This window comes from Lepidochelys kempii, chromosome 8 (genome assembly GCF_965140285.1).
Source record: "Lepidochelys kempii isolate rLepKem1 chromosome 8, rLepKem1.hap1, whole genome shotgun sequence".
Taxonomy (NCBI): Eukaryota; Metazoa; Chordata; order Testudines; family Cheloniidae; genus Lepidochelys; species Lepidochelys kempii.
This window is the reverse complement of record NC_136387.1, coordinates 2,244,857-2,264,859: the sequence shown is the minus strand read 5'-3', so window position 1 is coordinate 2,264,859 and position 20,003 is coordinate 2,244,857. Positions and strand designations below refer to the sequence as shown.

General features: G+C 41.9%; 1 protein-coding gene across 2 annotated transcripts; it reads left to right on the top strand.

Annotated features, from left to right (window-relative positions):
- Positions 1-637: 637 nt before the first annotated feature.
- On the top strand, positions 638-18,184 carry UBLCP1 (ubiquitin like domain containing CTD phosphatase 1). 2 transcript variants are annotated; one of them, XM_073355190.2, is made up of 11 exons: positions 638-739; positions 4,799-4,989; positions 5,520-5,611; positions 6,011-6,096; positions 6,188-6,303; positions 7,463-7,561; positions 8,585-8,622; positions 11,351-11,449; positions 11,950-12,066; positions 14,424-14,551; positions 17,167-18,184. In XM_073355190.2, exons 2-11 carry the CDS (start codon positions 4,836-4,838, stop codon positions 17,192-17,194), a joined length of 957 nt encoding a protein of 318 aa, XP_073211291.1. In that variant the 5' UTR covers positions 638-739; positions 4,799-4,835; the 3' UTR covers positions 17,195-18,184. The 2 variants fall into 2 exon arrangements, with proteins under 2 accessions (XP_073211291.1, XP_073211292.1); XM_073355191.2 differs by lacking the exon at positions 638-739 and adding an exon at positions 4,510-4,703.
- Positions 18,185-20,003: the final 1,819 nt, after the last annotated feature.

Here is a 20,003-nt window from a genome sequence, read left to right as displayed (position 1 = left end):
GCATCCTCCCCCTCAGAGTGCCCCCCTCCCCCTGCCCTTCGGAGCCCCCCCCCTCCCCGGGGGCCGAGCATCCTCCCCCTCAGAGTGCCCCCCTCCCCCTGCCCTTCGGAGCCCCCCCCCCCTCCCCGGGGGCCGAGCATCCTCCCCCTCAGAGTGCCCCCCTCCCCCTGCCCTTCGGAGCCCCCCCCTCCCCGGGGGCCGAGCATCCTCCCCCTCAGAGTGCCCCCCTCCCCCTGCCCTTCGGAGCCCCCGGGGGCCTAGCATCCTCCCCCTCAGAGTGCCCCCCTCCCCGGGGGCCTAGGCCTCCCTTCCCTGCCCTTCAGCGCCCCTCCCCGGGGGCCTAGCCCTTCAGCGCCCCCCGACCCGGGAGGCTCACCCCAAAGGCCCAGCCACCCTGGGTCCCCTTCAGCGCTGCAGCCCCTCCCACCGCCACCCAGGCCGGCCCCCCCCTTCAGCTCCTTGTCTCTCGCCCGACGCCCCTGCCCCCGCTCTCGTCCCGTCGAGACTCGAGGGCGCACGCGCACTGTGCCGAGGCCCCTTGCCCAGGTGGTGCCGCGCGCACATCCGGGTTACCGGTGGGCTGCGCGCGCTCGGCGGCGGGAAGTGGATGGCCCAGTCCTGACGCCTGTCCAGCCACATCCGGGTCCTTCTCCACTACTACTTCCGGGTCGCGGGGGTGACGGCAAGTTCCGCTTCCGGTGTGGCCGGTACCGGGAAAGTGCCGGTTCCGTTACCCAGGGTGAGTGAGGGGGCGAAGGGCCCTTTGCGGCCGCCCGCAGTCGGGACTGGGATCCCTCTCCCACACCGCTCCGTGGGGATGCAGCGGGGGGGGGGGCCGCTTCTTCCTCACGGACCGTGCCCGGCGGGCGGGGGGGCAGCGCCGTGGCTGGACTGAGCTGGGTGGGTGCCACAGGTGCGCCCCCGATGCCGCTGGCTGCAGGGCACCAGCCATCGCCCTGGCTGGCGAGGGCCTGCGGGCCGCGGGACGGGCCGCGGGGGGCCGGCGGCACGGCGCGTGGCGAGGCCCCGGGCACGCCGGTGATGGGGGGCGGTAGCCTCGCCGCTCGTGGTGCGGGCCTGCGGCGTGCCGGGGAGACGGGCTGACATGGCGGCCTGGGGCGAGGCGGTCACTGTGGGCGGTGGGATGGTATCTCAGTGTGCAGGCGGTGGGAGTTGCTAACCCGCAGGTTTAGAAACTCTCCCCTGCCTTTGGGGTGTAGGTGCTTACGCATGTGTCTGTTGCATTAAGGAAAAATGAGAGCGGTCACGAGCCTTGGTTGTAGGAGCCTCGTTAGAGTAGGCCCACTGGCCCCTACTAGCTTGGTAGGCCCTCGTGTCTTGTCTTCCATTTCTGAATAATGGTCTAAGCTGTGACTCCTCAGAGCCCTGGTATACAGAAGACCTATGATAGGTGAAGTGAAAGGGAGACTATGGAGCGCTAGCAATGGAAGTCATTCTGAGTTTGACCAAAACAGAACGTTTGCAGCTGTGCAAGATGCAGAGAGCTTTATCTCCACCATAACATCTGAATTTCTAACTGGAAACATTCTTCTGGGTGGCGAACAAGCTGGTTAATCTGTTTGCATCCACTAGCAGAGCTGAGTGTTCCTGACAGTGAGGTGCGCTCTCTCACTTTCCAGATAAGAGCCTTTGGATTTGGACAGCGCTGTTTGTCTTGGGGGAGGGGGGTGGCAAGTCATCTGAGACCAAGTTTCCCCCAGTGTTGCTCACTGAAGTTCAGGGGGTGCTGGGTGACATGCAGACACAATCTGAATTAGAACCTAGTTCCTCTCAGCTAGTGAAGACCAATGGGAAGGTGCTGGGGTCACTTTTGGAGGGCATGATGCTAGCTGTTGCTAAATAAATGACTACTAGACCTATGCCCAATAAAATCTCTTGATGCTGCAGGTTTATCGCACTTTAATTTTTTTAATGGAAGATTCTTGAGGAAGCTGATGTAGCTTCAGCAGTGCATGAAGTCCTTTGCTCTCTTTGATCCAGCTGTTTCCTTCTAGGCCCATCCTGGGCACATTTGAGAAAGCTGATTGGTTCTGATAACTGATGATCTCTTGGCTGTGGATGAAGTTAATTCAGATCTGTTATCTGCTTCTGATACCAGGCACCTGAAGGTGGTGTACTCCAGCAGCAATAGATGGTTGCTTAAGTGGCTGTACAAGAGAGGAAGGCTGATCTTGTATGTTAAGCACAGGACTGACATGTGAGAGATCTGGTTTCAGTTCATGGCTCAATCCCAGTTCCCTGTGTGATCTTGGGCAAGTCACTTATTCTGTCTGGGCCTACTTTCTCATCTGGAACATGGGGATATATGCTCTTTCTCTTGCGTACTTAGACTGTAAACTCTTCTGGGCAGGGATCATCTCTTACTCTGTGTTTGTACATCACTTACTGCCATGGGGTCTGAGTTTGCTAGGGGCCTCTAAGTGCTACTCTGATACAAATAATAATTTTTCTTTTTGAGCGACCATACAGGATAATATTGGATGCATATCTGTCTTGAAGGATTTAGAATAAAACCCTCAATTTTTTTTATCACCTCTCCTGTTCAGTTGTGTATATGTGGCAGTTAGGAGCGTTAATGAGGAGGTGTGGACTGTGGTATTCTCAGGACTATACAAGCCTTCTGTCCTCATCTGATTTGATTGGTGTCATTGAACAATTACTTCCCTGTGCCTAATAGAGCAAGGGTGTGGTGAGCACTAGTATCCCTTGTGGTCTAGTGGTCAGGATTCCTGGTTTTCACCCAGGCGGCCCAGGTTCAATTTCCCGTGTGGGAACCAGGGGCCCCTGTTCTGCGAGCCCCCCACCGCCTCCCCGCTCCCACACTCCGAGCCGGCTGCATACCTTGCAGCCAGTCCAGTTTCGAACCGCACCCAGAAACCATCTGTACATGCTCGTGCTCCATACACTGCATTTCCTCACCCTCGTGTCCCGCCCCGACACCAAATGGCGGGACTATCTTCCATCTAAAGTGGGTGAGGAGCCCCGGTGGGCCAGCCTTTATTTCACCTTGGTCCCATGGCCCGCTGGAGACATTAGTTGACGGCTCCTTCATGGAGCTGTGAGCACGGGCATGCACCTGGCGCGGTTCATCCTGAGGCCTTCCCCTTTTGCTGGCGCACGCCTATCTTGAATGCGCCAGGTTGCAGCCCCTATTCTGGCTCCTCCAGAACCTCTTATTGAGGTTATGGCTGCACTTCTCCCCACACTTGTTCCTTTTTGCACACCCTATCTGTGGCCCCATGTTGACGAGGAGGTCTCGGGACTTCCTCCTCCTGGCTCTGGCCAAAGTTACCATCTATAATACCAGGAGGAGGATGTTAGACGAGGGGGTGCTCTGCGACTGCGGGGCCTATTTCCGTTCCTCCCTAGTTTCATGCATCCGGGCAGAGTTCCACTGAGCAGCGTCCGCTGGCTCCCTCAACAGCTTTGAGGAGCAGTGGGCACGGTCCGGGGTTCTCTGCTTAGTGTCCCCATCCGGTATCCTCATTTTGAACCTTTGACCTTCACTCCGATCCCTGTTTTTCATTAGTTGTCCCCCGCAATCAGTTGGTCCCTGGGTCCAGTGGTCCCTCCCGCTAGGCTGGGGGAGGGGCCTTTAGCAGTAGGTGGGCATGCGCCTGCCCACCTCCTGGGTTTTTCCAATACGACTAGTACGGCTGAGATCCAGATAATTCTGAGGTAGAACACTGGAGAGAGCATCAAATAGAAAAAAAAAAATCAGATTTAAAGCATCTGACAATTTCTTTTCAGTCTGTAGTTCCAACTTGCCTTACTTATTTTTAAACACTTCCATGCACTTGCTGTAGATGTCCTCAGCACTTCTGTGCATCAGCTCTTTCCACTTTCTAATGCCAACCTTCTGTTTGTCCCTTGGGACAGTTTATCACTGGTGATACAGGAGCCTTCTCCTCTTCCCCTCCTGCTAATCTGGAACAGCCTTCCTTTGACCTTGTACCCTCACTGATTCTCCACCCGTTTTCAAACCTCAACAGAAACCATGTTTTCTTCCCTTCTCTATACTACTCATCTCTCTTTCCCTCTGCTATTTGTATGTTGCTGTGTGTGACTTAACTGTAAGCTGTTTTGGACACAGTTGGTATAAATGATACTAAGTAAATCAACAATAGGGTTGTTTTGAGTGAACTATAAGGTACTTATTATGATGTAATTGCATTGTCTGGGCAAGTGCTTTGGCTTTGTTTTCACACACCTACTTTGATAATGGCACAATAAAATATGCCCTGGAGTGTGTTGTATTACACATCTGTAATGGTGTAAATGAGTAGGCAAGGCTAATGCTTAAATCTAACTGTCAAGATTAGAAATATATTTATACGTAGTTCTTCCATAATTACATGTGTAGAACTCACACTCTTGACAGTCTCATTGCTTAATAGTTCCTTAGTGCAGTTGAGATTTGCAGTGACTATGATTGTGACGCTGCTTTACTATAGTTGGGTGCTACTAGCATAGACTGGGCTGGATGTGCATTGAATCAGCATTGTTGGAGCACCTTAATGAATATAATACTGCTAAATTCAATACAAATGTAACTACAGGCCCCAGTTTTAGCTCTGCACTTTATCCCTCAGTTTTAAAACTTGGTCATAGCTGCTGCAGTTCATACAAAATTAAAAACTTTAAACAAACAACCTAAGTAATACTGCAGCTTTTAAAATACTGTAAGTATAAACTTAATTGCCTTCCAATTAAATGCTTTTCTCACTTCTGTATTTTTTTTAATATCACCATCTCTTTGTCCCTTCCCTTCTTGCAGATATTGCTGGCAGTAATACTGAACATATGCTTCAAGGATGTCTCTCTCTCTCATAATAAAATGGGGTGGACAGGAATATTCTATAACCTCATTATCAGAAGATGATACAGTGTTAGATCTTAAACAATCTCTCAAAGGCCTTACAGGAGTGCTACCAGAGCGCCAAAAGCTGCTTGGACTTAAAATGAAAGGTAATTCTTCACATTAGTTATTGGTGGAGCTGCGTAACTCAGAGGAAGAATCTGCTTTTGTGTGTCCAAGCTGTATACCCCAGTGGAGCTCTCTCCTCCCCACCCGAATGGCTATGGATTTTGGATGGGTGTGTTCACAGGGATGTCACGCGTCATGGGATGTTGCTTAGCATTGGTACATCATGCCTGTTTTTAAATAATTTGCAGAAATTTCACATCAGTCAAAGTTTTTTTAAAAAAAAAAAAGTAAACTGCAAGTATGAGAGGGATTTTATGTATAGTACCTGGGCAATGAAGCCCCTGTCTTGATTGGAGATTCAAAGCACTGTTGTAATATAAGTAATTTTTTATTTCAGTTTGGCATTACTCTGTATTAATACAGGTTCATAATAATAGTCTATCCTTGAACGTGTTAGTGACATAGGGAAACTGAGGCTCCAATGACATGGTATTTAGTATGGGTCTGTCATCTTAAACCAAATGAAATCCCTCGACTTCAGTGCGAAAACAATGATCTGCTTGTATTGTAGGCAAACCTGCAGACAATGATGTTAAGCTCGGAGCTCTCAAACTGAAACCAAATACTAAAATCATGATGATGGGAACTCGTGAAGAGAGTTTGGTAAACATTTTCTTTTTGCCCATTTGTTTCTATAAAATTATGAACTACACTTTGTCATGTGTTTCCTAATTGTGACTGAAATTCTAGTGTTCCAGAGACTAGTTAGTTTAAGAATAATGGCACCATACCAACTTTGCTGCTCCTGCCTTGTGTGTAAAATGAACTTCCCTGTAGAACTGTAATAGATTTGCTTGTTATAATTGCTGTAGTGATCAGTCTTAAGTATAAGCTCTGTTATGTGCTTCTAGCACCTCTGAAACGTTTCACTAATTGTGCCACTGTTAAAATGAAAAGCATATAGATTAAGCAGTTTTATCTTTTTCCTGTAATGTGTTGTAACAAAATCCTGAGATTCAATTGTGTTTATTTTAATGCTGCTGTATTTTTTCATCCTTCTAGGAGGATGTCCTTGGACCACCCCCTGACAATGATGATGTAGTCAATGACTTTGATATTGAAGAAGAAGTTGTTGAAGTAGAAAATAGGTGTGTTATAGCCATTTTAAGAAAAGATTGCAATGTTGCTGAATGTTCAGTCCTCACTTGTTAACTATAACTGTATGTACTGTTGTATTAGGGAAGAAAACCTACTAAAAATTTCCCGCAGAGTCAAAGAGTACAAAGTGGAAATTCTGAATCCTCCTAGGGAAGGGAAAAAGCTGTTGGTACTAGATGTTGATTACACACTGTTTGGTAAGTTATCAAACTTTTTTTTTTAAGAAATTAGTCTGTTCATTAACTACTATGTTAGCCTTTGATAGGTATTTTTCCCCTTACAAGTCACAGTTAATACCATCTGCTTGTACCACCATACTGCTGCCTTGTACTGTTTTTTTGTCTTGCATTGCTACTATTTTTAAAATAGCCTTGTGCTTTATCAACATTGAATACTGTTGATTTAAGGCCACAATACATAAACACGGGATTTGGGATCCATGCACGGTACCGCATTATAGCAGGGACCGCATTAAAATGAATTGCAATTAAAGTAATTTAAATTTGGGATCCGTGGCTGCAACCGCATTATATGCGAATTTGTGCTATATAGACGTGTGTTCTAGCGAGGGTCCGGTGTAATTTTCCTTTTGTATGCTGTCCCAGGCATTGAGGTGGTAGTGAATGGAAAAACACTTATTTTAAATATGATAAAGTCAACCTGTAGGTGATAATGTTTCTCTTTTTGGTAAGAGGAGATTAGTTCAGTGTTGATTCTCCATGGAGTTTTGAAACACCACTCCATAATGCATTGCATATTTAAACTACCAAAATGGTTTCTCTGAGAGATCAGTGTTTTCTTATGACTTCACAGACTGTATTGGGATATGGGGACATTATGGAGTTTGACTCTAAACCTTGCCAATTATCTTTCTCTCTCCTTTCCTCCAACCCCCTAAAAAATTATGTGTGAGATGTTGGTAATCCAGGATCAGAATTCAAGTCATTAGTAAGAACATGAGTTGAAGGTGCTGTAATAATGAGAGTTTCACAGGAAGCCATTTTCTAATGAAGGCAGACTGTTATGTTTATGTGTTTGACAGTAAGAATCATTAAGGCACATGGTCACAAATATTGCCTTTTGAAATAAAGGAGGAAAAATGGTCCTATGGTTAACTGGACTCTGTCTGAGGGAACCTATGTTACATTTTTGGTTCTGCCACAGGCTTGGGCAAGCTACAGTCTCTCTGCTTTAGTTCCCAGAGTGGGGATACAACTTCCCTGTATAATAGGATTTAGGAGAATTTATTCATTGTTTTTTTGAAGTGTTGGGTGTTTCATTGATGGGGCCCATACAGGAATTGGATTTAACAAAAAATATGCTAAACTAATAATGAGTTGTTTGTTTTCCTCTCAGACCATAGGTCATGTGCAGAAACTGGGGTAGAGTTAATGAGGCCATACCTTCATGAATTCCTGACGTCTGCATATGAAGATTATGATATTGTAATTTGGTGTAAGTTATTTTCTTTACCAAATGAAAATCTTGTGAATTGTTTAGCATGTGGGATGCTGCAGTAAAGTTGTTAAATATAATTGCATCTTTTGCTGTTTATTGTAAAACCTTATGCAATACCTTAATTTTGGCTGTATTGAATTTAATCCCTGAGTGAGTAGTCGGTTCATGCTCAGTAGTGATTAGATCTATTTTTAGAAAGATGGTAGACCTCATGTGATAGCTCAGTGGTTTGAGCGTTGGCCTGCTAAACCCAGGCTTGTGAGTTCAATCCTTGAGGGGGCCACTTAGGGATCTGGGGCAAAAATTGGGGATTGGCCCTGCTTTGAGCAGGGGGTTGGACTAGATGACCTCCTGAGGTCCCTTCCAACCCTGAGATTCTATGATTCTATGTAGCTAAACACAGTATACTGCCCAGGCAAATAAATGAATGTGGTGAAGAAATGAACAGGGTATAAAACAATATCGAATATTACTTTGTACAGATTAACAAGTAATTGAAGGGATCAAGATGTATGTTAAACACCCATACGCTGCTTGATGATGTGCATATATCCCAAAGCAGCCAATAGATAAAGCGTATTCATCAGCAGAGTGGGGCAGGAAACAAGCAAAACTCTGCCATTATTACAGGGTGGTCACTAATTTGCCCTAACACACCAGTTGGTTTCCTGTCTTCTCGCAGGTTGAGGCTTGTCTCGAGCTGAGCTACGGTCTAATTTTTTTTAATCTAGCTTTAATCATGTTACAGCAAAATGGTTAATTTAGTTTAAATAGTCTGCCTTTTAAAGTATGTGCAGAATTTGATCTAGTCTGTTAGCTTTTTCAAGCTAAAAGGAATTAGTTTCAACTAAATATTTTATATAGGAAACAAACTTGAGGACAGTGGTGGAGGGAAAATGTAATGATAGTTTAACTTGTACCAAGCAGTTAAACAGAAATGATAGTTTAAAAGAACTGAAACTTTACCTTTCACTGGTTCATCTTGATAAAGTGTTCTTCTCCCCCCTCCCCTTGTTTTAGCTGCTACTAATATGAAGTGGATTGAAGCTAAAATGAAAGTAAGTTATGTCTGGAAATATCATTTGTTTCTGTTATGTTGTTAGTATTTGGTAGATAGGGGTTTGAAACCTTTAATCGGACTGTGTTCAGCAGCTTATATAGCAATACTAGCAGTTAGGGAGTGTGGGCAGGGCGATAAAAAGCTGTTTGGGTTTTCTAAAAGTTCCTAGTGTTTTTAAAACAGTCTCCCTCACAAAACTGAGAATAATCCTAATTTTAGAATTCCATACAAATGAGCTAGGAGGTGCTAGAGATTAGATTGGTCATGCAGATTTTGCTCTCATTTGTATATATAATCTGTAATTATATCAAATACTATTTTTCATAAATGTAATGCAGTTTTAAGTGTCCATAGATACACATGTAGCATCCTAGAGAACAGCAGGAGGGAACCCCTCCCATTTTTTCCTTGCACCTTCCCCAATGGTGGAGTTCTGCTCTCTCCTGTGCCTCTTACAAAGTCCATAGGAGCCCTTTCAGATCCAGTTCTTTACTGATTTAAGCGCAATAGACAATTAGCTAGTGACAGCACAGCTGACTTAGCTGTGAACATATTTGCAGCTAGCTTTAGCTATCCACTTAGTGAGCTTAGTAAAAATTACTGTGTGCTTGCTTTGTAATTTTCAAATTCTCAAAACTCAGTCAAATCAAAACCAGTTTCAGTTCCAGATTTATGCCTTTTGTACTTCTGCTGTTTTGGCTTTGTAGCTGCCATTTTTTGAGTGTTTTTTTTAATTGGGACAAGTATATTTTCCACTTTGCTTATGCTCAGAATAGTCATGGTCTTTTTATAAATCAGCTTCAGATAGAGATCAGTGATCGAGAACTTCAGGCAAAGCTATGAAAGCTTTGAGTTATGAATGAAATTGGGGTGAGAATGGTAAACATGACCCATCCTTAACTATGGTCAATTGTACCTCACTATGATAAATTAGTCTGTCAGACTTTCCTGCTCTTATTTTTTTATTGGCTAGCGTTTATTGCGAGGGAAACTTCAGAGAGTTTACATTTCAGTTCACTGGTACTAAAAAATGGTTTCAAACCAATGTGGATATATGATTAAATATCTTTGTAAAAGGGTTGCTTACCACTCATGTGAGGTGCAGCTGCTGCCTCAGTTTCCCCTCTCTGGTTGGTCAGCACTCTAGATAAAACCAACAATCGTCCTGTCATAGGTAAAGGAAAGTCTAATGAAATAAGAGATCCAGAAAACCAATAATTTGCCTTTCTTTGTCCACAGCCCATTCCCTAGATACATGCAACAATCTCCCCTTGATTGCTGGGATAGAACCAGACTACCTCTAGATGGTACCTCGGCGCCCCAGGGGCGCCTGTGTGATCTCCCTCTACCATGGGCTGCAGGTAGTCCTGGATAGCAAAGCAGTCATTTGGTCTAAACTCAGCTGTATCTGCTTCACACTCAGGCCTTCCTGGTTTCCTTCTCTGCTGGGAGCCCCACTGTAGTCCAGGCCTCAATCTTGGTCACTTGATTCCCACCAATAGCAGTTTGCTGCTTCTCTCTCTAAACTGAGTAGAAGACCTCTCTTGTATAGTTGTCCCCTTCCATAGCTTCAAGCTTATGTTGCTTCTAGCCTACAGTTTGCATCCTCCATTTGGGAACAACCACCCCCAAAGTACCTGGCCTTAAAGGGCTGAAACAGAAAAAAGTTCTGGAGCTGTCCTTAAAGGACCACCACACGTTGTTAGTTCTCAGAGGTAACATCTGCAGCAACAAAAATGAGGCAGAATAACTCAGTTCAATTTTATTCTTATCACACACACATAAATGGAATTCAGATGCTGTTTAGCATTTTGCTTTGGTATAACACTGACACTGATCTATGTAGAGAGCACTCTTCATTTGTAAGAAGATTCACTTTGTACATAACAGCAAGGCATTCAGGTGTGGCTAGATGTCTGAAGGAAAGCTGTTGCAGTGGATGGTTTGTGCTTACTTGGTGCATGGTTCTGAATTTTAATTCTGGTATGTGCAACAAAGGAATAAATAAAATTTACACATTATAGCAAAGTTTAGTGTTACATGATAGTTTTAAGAAAGGATTTGAAATAGAAATGATGCAGTGTCATTTACTCAAAGATTATTTTCTATAAATGATCTAAGTTGTCTGTGCTCCCATTGTTTCAGGAGTGGCCAGGTCTATAAAAGGTGAGCCACATCTGTTGCAAGGCTGATCCTTTCATTAGGCACTTACTTACTGTCCCACATGTTGACTACTATCATATTTGCTTGGTCGTTGGGCCTGGCTATAATGTGGAACAGGAGCAAATTGAAGAAAGGAAAACACACGCTCTTTGTTACACACTTAGCTCTAGAGACTGAGCGGGGGTCGACATCATCTAGAAATTTTGGAGAACATTGCCCCCTCTTCTCTTCTTGCTTGTTGTGGATACAGGGATGATACTGAGGTGGGTCAGAAGCTCTCTGTATCTTCTCTCTTCACTGAACTCACTGATTTTATTCTGATGTCAGTTTATGAAGTTTGGCCCGAGGAATTGCAATACTACACTCTCACCAGTTTTTTCTGTTAGTAGAATTCTGTACTTTATTCTCGCTGAATAGGAGAGTAGAAATCTATTTTTTGCATGTCTCCATTCATCCTCCGCCGCTGACCCCTTCACAAATATAATGTGTTGCAATCAAAGTTTTTAATTGATAGCAGTAAAACTGTCTGTCTGGAATTTCAATTATTAATCTCTGTTACCCAGGAGCTGGGAGTGAGTACAAATGCAAACTACAAGATAACCTTCATGTTGGACAGTGCTGCCATGATAACGGTGCACACTCCAAGGAGAGGACTAATAGATGTAAGAATCATTTTGTATTTCCTAGATTAATGGCTTTCCTCCTTTTAAACAGCAAAGTTTTTTCTCTTTTAAAATAGCTGGTGATCGGAACCCCCTTTATATATTTTTGTTTGTGTTGGGACTTGCACATAAGAAAATCCTAAAAACCACCTGAAGTTCAGGAAGGGGGACTGGGAAGAACAATCTCGCTGTAGCATTTTGAATTTACAGTCGTTCTTTGGTTATAATAGACAATGTGGCGGTCAAACAACTAATAAATAGGGCTATTAGGAGAACATTCATTTGTGTCACAAGACTACTTTTCACGATATACATTTAATGAGTAATTTTGAAGTACTATATTGAAGACAATAGACTGCATGCACCTGCTAATTCTTCAGCAAAAGGATAAGTGAAAAGTACAGTAAAGTTGCAATACTGATGGTATGATTTCCACATCTCTTGCAATCTTTACATCATGTGTTTTACCTCAGGTAACTCTTACACACTTCTATTTGCAGGTGAAACCTCTTGGTGTTATATGGGGCAAATTTTCGGAATTTTACAACAAGAAAAATACTATCATGTTTGATGATATTGGACGAAACTTTCTAATGAACCCACAAAATGGACTAAAGGTAACTTTCAATGAAATTATTAGCAAAGCAGCAACAAATGAAAGTAAATTGACTTCTTATAGCTGCTTTCTGTATTTCTTTACTGTGTTTTTAAACTACTGTGAGATGTTGATGAACAAAACACAATGCATATTTGATAGTTTAAAAACAAAACAACTATTTGGACTAGATAATTGCTTTTTAGTAGTAAGGGAGATGTACTGAATATGGTATTTTGATTTACTGTTAAAGTAGAAACATTTAGACTACTGAAATGAAGTAGGAAGACTAAAGACCAATCAGATTAGGCCCCACTGTGCTTGGTGCTGTACAAACATAGGATATATGACATTAAATATCTTGTTGCTATACTTTATCAGAGGTATGCCAATATAAAAAAGGTCCTGCTCCTATGAAATCAGTGGTACTGCAGAAATGCAAGTTATCATACGGAACAAAATTGCCAACTAACTTGTTTTCAGACTCCTCTTTATTGATGTTGATTCAGTAAATAGAAAGAACACTGCTTGAATTTCTGATAATGGGTTAAACTTGTTAAACTCGTGTTGTTCATGAGGAAAAAAAATCTTGTCAGTCTAAGAAATAGGACTCCAAGATGTTTGCACACGGACATATGATGGGTGAAATTGTATGAAATTTTCAGTAAGAAATGTGCACTGTTTTGGGAAGCAGAAGATTATCAATGCTCTTTCTGTGACAGGACTGCCCAAGGATATTCCTCCAGGGCAAAATCCTAAGAGAAGTGTATGGCAAAATGCTATTAGTAAAGTAGAGGGGGAAGAATGGTGAGTGGCTAAAATGAGGCAAAGGTATAACACATACCAAGACTAAGGCAATTGTCAGCAAAGCTATATTAAAGCCTTCTTTTTCCAAAGAAGCTGTCACCCTAGTAAAATGTTTGTGTTGGATGAGACATGTTGTTGAGGTAATGCCACAAAGTTCAAGGAACTGAAAACTATTCTTACATCCCTTGTTGTTGTAAAATCTATCTGGTTGTGTTAGAAATTGTGGCAGACCAGTGCAAATCGCTTGACCGTTGAGTCTGACTAGAGGGAGACGTGATGAAGTGCGAGACTGACAGAACAGTATCATTACTTGTTCACGGGGGTACAGCACAAATGTGTTACAGCCCAGATTATATTGACAGCAAGACAAATTGGAGGTGGTTGTTGAGAGAGGATGTTGGAGGAGAGGGAATCAAGATCAGATTTTCAACCTAAGGCAAAAGAATTTAATCAGCCACTCCACTTGGGCTTCACTGATTGTCTAAAAGCTTATGATACAAGTAGATAGCGAGATTTGGAATGAGTTTCACAGCTCCTTTAAAAGGTCACAGTCAACTCAAAATCATTTAAGTTTTTTGAACCCTCTATTGTTACAAGCAACACCAGAGATTACTGAGACACAAAACTTCCTTTTCAGTTTTGTTTTGTGCAGTTATTTTTACTTTGTTCCTCTCTCCACCCCCTTTTTGGTGGTGTGTGTGGGGGCGTCTTTCACAGAATAATAGGGGAGAGAAAAATGGTAGGGAAAAATGTAATGCCACAAACTAGCAGGGGAATTTGGGGAAGACGCAATACCTGACGCTTCAATTGACTTGTATTTGACTCTGTCCCTTTAACTAACTCAGAAGTCAAATAACCTGTAATAGACATGTTCAAGCTAGAATAGCAGCAGATTGATCTGGGACTGGAAAATACCTTAAGTTCTTACTATAATTTTGTACCTCTGTGGTGAGATGGCAACAGGAACAGACTGAGAACAGAAAAGTAACAGTAGTGTTCTGTTATGGATACTTAAGGGACTTCCTTTCTATGAGGTAGAAAGTTTTCTACAGAAACTTGTGGAAATGATCATTTAAATGTCTCAGTTATGGCCATCCAGGCGTCCAGATTCCAAATGCAGTATGCATACCACATAACTTAAGACTTTAGTGAACTGAGCTTCAGATTGTAGGCACTTCTGGACTAACTAGCGGGAAAGTAATTATGAAGAGTATCCTCCTTTGCTCCTGTTTGAAAAAAATGAGACAGCAAGAATTTTATTTTCTAGTTGGTTTAAGCGGTGGGCATTTCATGAAGGATGAGATCTCTCAAGAATTAAAAGCCTATAAAGTACCCTGTTCTATATAATACTGGAAAAGACTTAGTTGGTATAGTTTGTATACAGATTATTTTTGTGTAGACTTTTCTGGGATTTCTCTTTACATGAGTGAGTGGCAGGGACGCCTAACTTACTCTGAACAGTATACTTACTTCACAAATAATAAAAAAATATACCTAATTCACAAATAACCAAATGTGAGAGAATTGCAAGTGTTGTGTTAGGCAAATGCTTATACTTCTGTCTCTCAATAGATAAGACCCTTTATGAAAGCACATTTAAATCGGGATAAAGACAAGGAGCTTTTAAAGCTTACTCAGTACCTCAAAGAAATAGCAAAATTAGATGACTTTTTGGAACTGAATCACAAACACTGGGAAAGGTAAGGACTATGTCAAGTTTTCTCCCTCCCATCATCCCTAAATACCATATCCTGCTTTAAAATTACCTGGAAGGAAAAACTGCACTGCTACACACACTTCAACTTGAGATGGGATGGGTCTCTAGTTTTTGGTTAGAACTTAAGGCTTTGATTTATGACCTAACCCACTAAATGGTTTGGGACCTGACAGTTTGGGTGAGCACCTCTTGTTCCATGTGATACTATAGCAGTTGTGGTCAGTGGAAGTGTTCAACCTAACTGCTCTATAGTGGGGTATGGAGGTTAGGGTGTTCTCAATCAGAGGGCCTGGAAGTCCTTCTCTTCTCACCCCCAGTCTGACAGTCTAACTTTATTAACCTTCAGGGCATATTACAGTCTTTTTTCAGAACATATGATTAAAGAGTTGGAGGTGGTTAAATGTGGATCACTGTATATAATGAGGTTCTTAATTGTTAATGAGGGTTTATGCAATGCAGAGGGGTTATGTTGTGCACCAGGTTTGGGCAATAAAGTATTAAGGCCATATAGCCTTTGGGGGGAGATTTTCAAAGGCATAAAAGGCAGGTAAGTGCCTAACTTCCATTGAAAGTCATTGGGAAGTTGGGCAACTAACTCTCATTTGTGCTTTTGAAAGTCTTCCTCATAATCTTTTATACAAGTGCCCTGAGCTTTGAGAGGAGCTTGCTAAAAGTGGAGTAATTGAATGGCCTTACTCTTTAATGAATGGTCATCAAAACCTTAATGTTTAAAGGCATCTTCCATCAGAATTTGTCAGACTCCTAACAGCAGAATGTTTAGACCAAAAGAACTTAGAGAGAGAGCTATTCAGGTAATTTCTGATGAACTGAAATTTCATTTAAACGTGTTTGTATATTTAGTTAGTTGTTACTTTCAAAAATAGTAACCATGTCTGTGTTGGATTGTAGGAAATCTACTTTTCACAGAGGGGAATGATGGTGAAATCTTGAAAGCTGCCTCTAACCACCACCTTTCCATTACCCAGTGCATTAATGATCATAGGTCTTGAATCATTCCATTTGTAATAAGTCATTCAAAGGCATGCTGGTTCTTAAGCAGTGTCATTATAAAAGAGCTCGTGTCATAAATATAAAGGGAAGGGTAACCACCTTTCTGTATACAGTGCTATAAAATTCCTCCTGGCCAGAGGCAAAACCCTTTCACCTATAAAGGGTTAAGAAGCTATGGTAACCTAGCTAGCACCTGACCCAAATGACCAATGAGAGGACAAGATACTTTCAAATCTGGAGGGGGGGGGAACAAAGGGTTTTTCTGTCTGTGTGATGATTTTGCCGGGACCAGATCAGGAAGGCAGTCTCAGAACTTCTGTTAAGTTAGTAAGTAATCTAGCTAGAAATGCGTTAGATTTCCTTGTGTGTAAAGGCTGGTAAAATAAGCTGTGCTGGATGGAATATATATATTCCTGTTTTTGTGTCTTTTTGTAACTAAGGTTTTGCCTAGAGGGATTCTCTATGTTTTGAATCTGATTACCCTGTAAGGTATTTACCATCCTGATTTTACAGAGGTGATTATTTTACCTTTTCTTTAATTAAAATTCTCCTTTTAAGAACCTGATTGATTTTTCATTGTTCTTAAGATCCAAGGGTTTGGGTCTGTGTTCACCTGTACAAATTTGTGAGGATTCTTATCAAGCCTTCCCCAGGAAAGAGGGTGTAGGGCTTGGGGGGATATTTTGGGGGAAGACATCTCCAAGTGGGCTCTTTCCCTGTTCTTTGTTTAAAACGCTTGGTGGTGGCAGCATACGGTTCAAGGACAAGGCAAAGTTTGTACCTTGGGAAAGTTTTAACCTGAGCTGGTAAGAATAAGTTTAGAGGATCTCGCATGCAGGTCCCCACATCTGTATCCTAGAGTTCAGAGTGGGGAAGGAACCTTGACATGGTGGCAGGGTGGTGGGATCGTTTTGAACTAGAAGCACAGCAGGATTTTAAAAGCCAGTTTTGTAAAAGGTGATTGCAGCGATAGATTCTGTGTGTCTGCCTGGGGGACAGAGCAGCAGGCATAACAAAAGGATTTTTCTGTAGGTTGAAAACAGCTATCGGGTTACAGCACAGCAAAATTTTACAAGTCAGGTTTTTGGGGGGTTTTTTTGGTTTTTTTTCCTAACTCTCAGGTGTAAAGTTAGTTAAAAACAGAGAGGTTAGGATGACAGACTGCACTGTTCAACAGAAGTTGGAATTAGCCAGATTTGAGGCTGAGGAAAAACAAAAGGAAATCTAACGCATTTCTAGCTAGGATTACTTACTAACTTAACAGAAGTTCTGAGGCTGCCTTCCTGATCTGGTCCCGGCAAAAGCATCACACAGACAGAAAAACCCTTTGTTCCCCCCCCCCTCCAGATTTGAAAGTATCTTGTCCTCTCATTGGTCATTTGGGTCACGTGCCAGCTAGGTTACCTTAGCTTCTTAACCCTTTACAGGTGAAAGGGTTTTGCCTCTGGCCAGAAGGGATTTTATAGCACTGTATACAGAAAGATGGTTAACCTTCCCTTTATATTTATGACAGCTTGTGTACTAACTAACATTCTCCCCTCCCCCCCATTTTATTTTGTTAAAAATAATTTGTTTTGTTTCTTTCAGGTACCTTTCAAAGAAGCAAGGACAATAGCTTTAATAAACTCTTGTGGCACTGAACTGAAGGAAACATAATTTGAGATCTTTGGACTTTTCCTTGCTTTTCTGCTAGAACACAATAGTGCTGGACACTGACTCAAACACCAGAATGACTGCTTATACTTGGTCTTCCAGTTGGTTTGTTCTAATTTTTTTTTTTTTTTAAGATCACAGCAATAAGCTCAAAGAGAAATAAGTTACTTTTTCTTGCATTCATTTCCGGTGTTATTTAAAATACTTTCTCTTTCATTGCTGCCATAATACCCCCATAACCATTAAAGAGCAACACCATTCTGAAACTGGAAAAACAATTGTTTAGACCAAAAAGGTTGAGTAAGGAGCTAGTCTTGGCATTCTCTGAATTCTATCAGTCCTCTTTCCCCTCTGTCTTAGAAACAGTCTCCCTCTCCCATTCCACTATTTAAGACTATAAAATACAAGCTGTCTAATTTTGGTATATATTAGTAGGTCAGTGTTTCTTTGTGCAAGACAGTTCAAGATTGGAAAGCACCATCTCTAAGGCACATATATACCTGTGTGCAAACTTATACTATAAAGCAGTGGATTACCGGAATACAAAAGACAAAATTACAGAGGGAAAGAAATCCAACCTTGTTTAAGTGAAAAGCAGTCTGCCTGAAGAAAAATTCTCCTAACCCGATAAAGGGTGTAAACCTCAAATGAGAGTCACATTCCTACTAAAGCATGAACAAAACCCTTGTTCTGTTCTAGTTAACCTTGTCAAAGTGCAAACACTGTGTTTCAATTATAATATTCAGCCATACTGTTTTTAAAGTATAATTTACTTGCGCTGCTTGAGCCTGCACTATAGAAGTGTCATGTGTGACTGCTGTTTTGCATTACTGACAGTCCTGCATTATGCAGTTCTTGTATTTGAAAGAAGACTGACCCTTTCAAATAAAGATGGTATATATTGTTCTTAAGGAACTATAGCAGTTGTGTAAATAAAATACCTTTTTCTTAACGTGTTGGTTGCATGTGTCTTATGTTATTTTTCTTAACAAGGATCTCTTTCTCCTTCCCCATATTAATCTTACACAATTTTTAAGGACCCTCTTTTCCCGTCTGTGTGAATAACCCTATCATTGAATCACATGAGGATTTTTGCATCTAATTGTCCTAATTTTAGTGGGAAATGGTTTTGGGTTTTATTGTCAAAGAAAACAGGTTGGGAAAGAGATGTACTTTGTTAACTACCTTTACTGGGTAAATGAACTATGACACTACATTTCAGGACTGATCAAACTCTCACTGAACTAAATAGACCTTAAGGGTGGGAGCTGGATCAGGCCCTTATCTAGCTGTACACCTGCGCCCAGTACATGTACCTTTAAGGCCACAGTTCTGCCATCAGATCCAAGAGGGCACATCTTTGCATTCACATGGAGTCCCACTGAAATTAATAAGAGTCTGCCCACATGGATCAGTTTGCAGGATAAGGGCCTTAGCATGCAGCTTAAATTATTACTTGTATTTTGCACTGAAGTGTCCATAACTTATTTTAAAACTCGGTTTCCAAACTTAAAAAAATGTACCACTAATTGAGTATTTACATACAAAGCCTCAAGTTTTTTTAAAAAAATGACTGTCTAAGCTGGGAAAGTATTATCCTGCCTACCCCCTTATAATGCAAAAAATGCTGAAAAACAGGTCAGCTAAGCTAGTCAACGACCAAAATAATTGGTGGGCAGGAATAATCAAAGGAAATGTCAGCACAAAAGGTGAATTCTTCAGAAAGATGATCATGGGATTAAAATTGCAACCTTAATTATAGTAGGGGCAACTAGTAATATGCTTTGGGTTTAAAAAATGGATGCTGTACATATTTTTGATTTAGCAAAACTAAAAGCTGTGAACTTTCAGTAAGCTAAATTGGGGGTATTAGTTAACATTGTGACCAAGATATTTTTTTTGGAGTTGAAGCTTGTAACTTTATGAACTCCATATACATTGCCTCGCACTGTTTTCATAAGAATTTGGTATGGATTCAACAACAGTAAATCAAAAATGTAACGTTAGACTGTAACCCTATGTAGGTAAATCTAATATTTGTCTTTACCAAGCATCTTTTTTACGATCCAGGAAAGCAATTTTGTTTCATTAGCGTTATACTCTCAGAATCACAGAAATGTAGGGCTGGAAGAGACCTCAAGAAGTCATTTAGTCTATCCCCCCGCATGCTGAGGCAAGACCAAGTAGACAAATACCTGTCAAGTGTGGTCTAGGTATAACTTGTTCTTAAAAAGCTCCACTGATGGGGATTCAACAACCTCCCTTGGTAACCTATACCAGTACTTAACTATCATAGTTAAAAAGTTTTTCCTAATATCTAACCTAAATCTCCCTTGCTGCAGATTAAGCCCATTGCTGCATGTCCTATCTTCAGTGGACATGGAGAACAATTACCCACCCCTTAACATAGTCTTCCAATATCAGGTCCCCCAACCCCAGTCTTTTCTCAAGACTGAACATGTCCAGTTCTTTTAACCTTTCCTTATTGGTTAGGTTTTCTAAATTTTTGATAATTTTTGTTGCTGTCCTCTGGACTCTGCTGTTTGTCCATATCTTTCATAAAGTGAGGTGCCCAAAACTCAACACAATACTCCACCTGAGGCCTCACCAGTGCAGAGTAGAGTGGGACAATTCCTCCCATATCTTAGATATGACACTTCTGTTACTGCTCCGCAGAGTTACATTAGTCTTTTTTGTAATATCACCTTGTGGCTCATAGTCAATGTGTGAGCTGCTGTAACTTCCAGATCCTTTTTTGCAGTACTACTGCC

What these genes read in the sequence shown, in the direction of transcription:
- UBLCP1 (XM_073355190.2), top strand. Translation starts at nt 4,836, where the DNA reads ATGTCTCTCTCTCTCATAATAAAATGGGGTGGACAGGAATATTCTATA. An exon ending in GGATTGAAGCTAAAATGAAA is followed by an intron (nt 8,623 to 11,350) that starts GTAAGTTATGTC and finishes TCTGTTACCCAG; the next exon opens with GAGCTGGGAGTGAGTACAAA. An exon ending in CAAGGAGAGGACTAATAGAT is followed by an intron (nt 11,450 to 11,949) that starts GTAAGAATCATT and finishes TTCTATTTGCAG; the next exon opens with GTGAAACCTCTTGGTGTTAT.